Source organism: Lycium ferocissimum, chromosome 2, assembly GCF_029784015.1.
Source record: "Lycium ferocissimum isolate CSIRO_LF1 chromosome 2, AGI_CSIRO_Lferr_CH_V1, whole genome shotgun sequence".
NCBI classification, from domain to species: domain Eukaryota; kingdom Viridiplantae; phylum Streptophyta; class Magnoliopsida; order Solanales; family Solanaceae; genus Lycium; species Lycium ferocissimum.
Window position 1 is genome coordinate 49,343,337 of NC_081343.1, and position 1,896 is coordinate 49,345,232.

The window sequence follows — 1,896 nt, forward strand, 5'->3', positions numbered from 1 at the left end:
GCTCTCAGGGTTATAGTTCAATTGGTAGAGCAACTCGTTTACACGGGCACCAATGTTTTTCAAAGGAGGTCCTCATACAATTAGAAAAATTGATCTTGTTGAGAGATCGATTTCTTACTTTGGGAACCATAGCCTGCAAAGGGTTTGGTACAATTTGGACACCCATTTAGGAGGTGTCAAATAGACCCCATTATTGATTTAAGATCTTGATAAGGTGAATACCCAATCTATTCTATGCTAGGCGTGTTTCCCTGATTTTACCGTCGGGCACTAATCTGGACACGCTTGACCTCGTCTGTATCAGCAGTTTAAGTTTATGTGCAGAATGCCACACAAATATTTAAAGAATCTAAAGAGTTTAGTATAATGTATCATAGGAGCTGACATGGATCTTTCACATGTTTAACAGTTAAAGAATGGCAGTTCTTCATTTTCAGGGGTGACATTCTAACATCAAGAGCACAATGAAACAACAATACAGAAATATTTACCTATATATTCAAAATTATGATTGATCCCAATAAGAATGTAGGCAGAACGGCAGATATCTCATTGGAGATATTATCATCTCTCTCCAAATTTGAGAACCAACTCCTATGGAACTTACTTATGTCATTATTGTTGCTTTCAGAGAGCTTATAATCGTTACAGCCTTTCCTTAAAGTTATCTTTTTAGCAAAATAACTATCTTGCACAAAGCTAAAAAATCCCAAATATTACATTTCCTATAATGAGTGTCTGAAGAAACAAGCTACTACAAAGCTAAAGCACCCATCTTAACCTCTTAGACTGAAATTCACACGCAAAGAAAACAAATTTAAGTAAATGAAGCAAAGTAGGAAAGTGAAGAGCCCAGCAAGAAAATAGCAAATCGGACATCATTGGTCATTCTCTTTTAGTTACAGTCGAGCTCAAAATCTTAAAAGCTAAAAGATCACAAAATTTACATCTGAAGAAACAGACACCTTCAAAGCTAAAAGCAGAATTTCTCAACAAACTGCGTTATCTTCCTCTTAATTATCATTATACAAAAACGCGAACCAAAGAAACAATCTATCTCATGGACAGAAATCCAAAACATATTAAAAAGCACGAAAGTACCAATCTTCCCCCTCAGACTCCAATTCCGAATTCAGAAGCGAATAAAACAACTAAATTAAACAAACAGAAAGCTAAAATTTGGAAAATAGCCCAGCAAGAAAATAGGAAATGATCAGACAATTTTGACGGCAGTAGAAGAAGCAGAACCGGACTCGGTCTCTTTAGTTGGGTTTGCATTTAAAGGGGCACGGATAGTGTCTTGATCATCATCAGGATCATAGTCAGGATTGAGATTCTGATCAATGGCTTCTCGACCCTTTTCAAGACAAGGCTTGCAAGCCATCTCTATTGTTATCCAACCAAGAATTACACCTGCTATTGCTATCACTGCTGTTATTAATGCCCCCATTGCCCCCCCTCTCTCTCAGATTTGAGGAGTTGACCAGTAAGAACTGCAACTCACGCTAAGTATTTTATACCCTCCAGATCCAAAATTGGGTCTTTTTTGTAAGTGGGTTAGCAGTAGGAGAAATAAATGTTATCAGTCCAGCGGAACACCCGGCTGTCCCATTTTATTCTGTCAAACTTTTCTTTTTCTTGGTCTCAAAAGAATTAGGCGAAACCCATCGACAAAACGCGTGGTCGTAAAACTAAAACCTTTCACTTGGCCTAAAGGTGGTCGCATTGCATTAGCAACCTTCGTGGGCATTCTATTCCACTTACACACTTTTTGCACCATTATTGGAACAAAACCTTGAGTCGTCTCACCCATGTGGATTAAGTGACGATTAAATTGTCGTTCATTTAAATTGTCCAACTCAATTAAATTGTCGACTCATTTTAATTGTAAATTCA

General features: G+C 37.4%; 1 protein-coding gene across 1 annotated transcript; it reads right to left on the reverse strand.

The window, feature by feature from the left end:
• Nucleotides 1-864: 864 nt before the first annotated feature.
• On the reverse strand, nt 865-1,598 carry LOC132042426 (uncharacterized). Its single transcript, XM_059432971.1, has one exon. It carries the CDS (start codon nt 1,448-1,450, stop codon nt 1,214-1,216), a length of 237 nt encoding a protein of 78 aa, XP_059288954.1. The 5' UTR covers nt 1,451-1,598; the 3' UTR covers nt 865-1,213.
• Nucleotides 1,599-1,896: the final 298 nt, after the last annotated feature.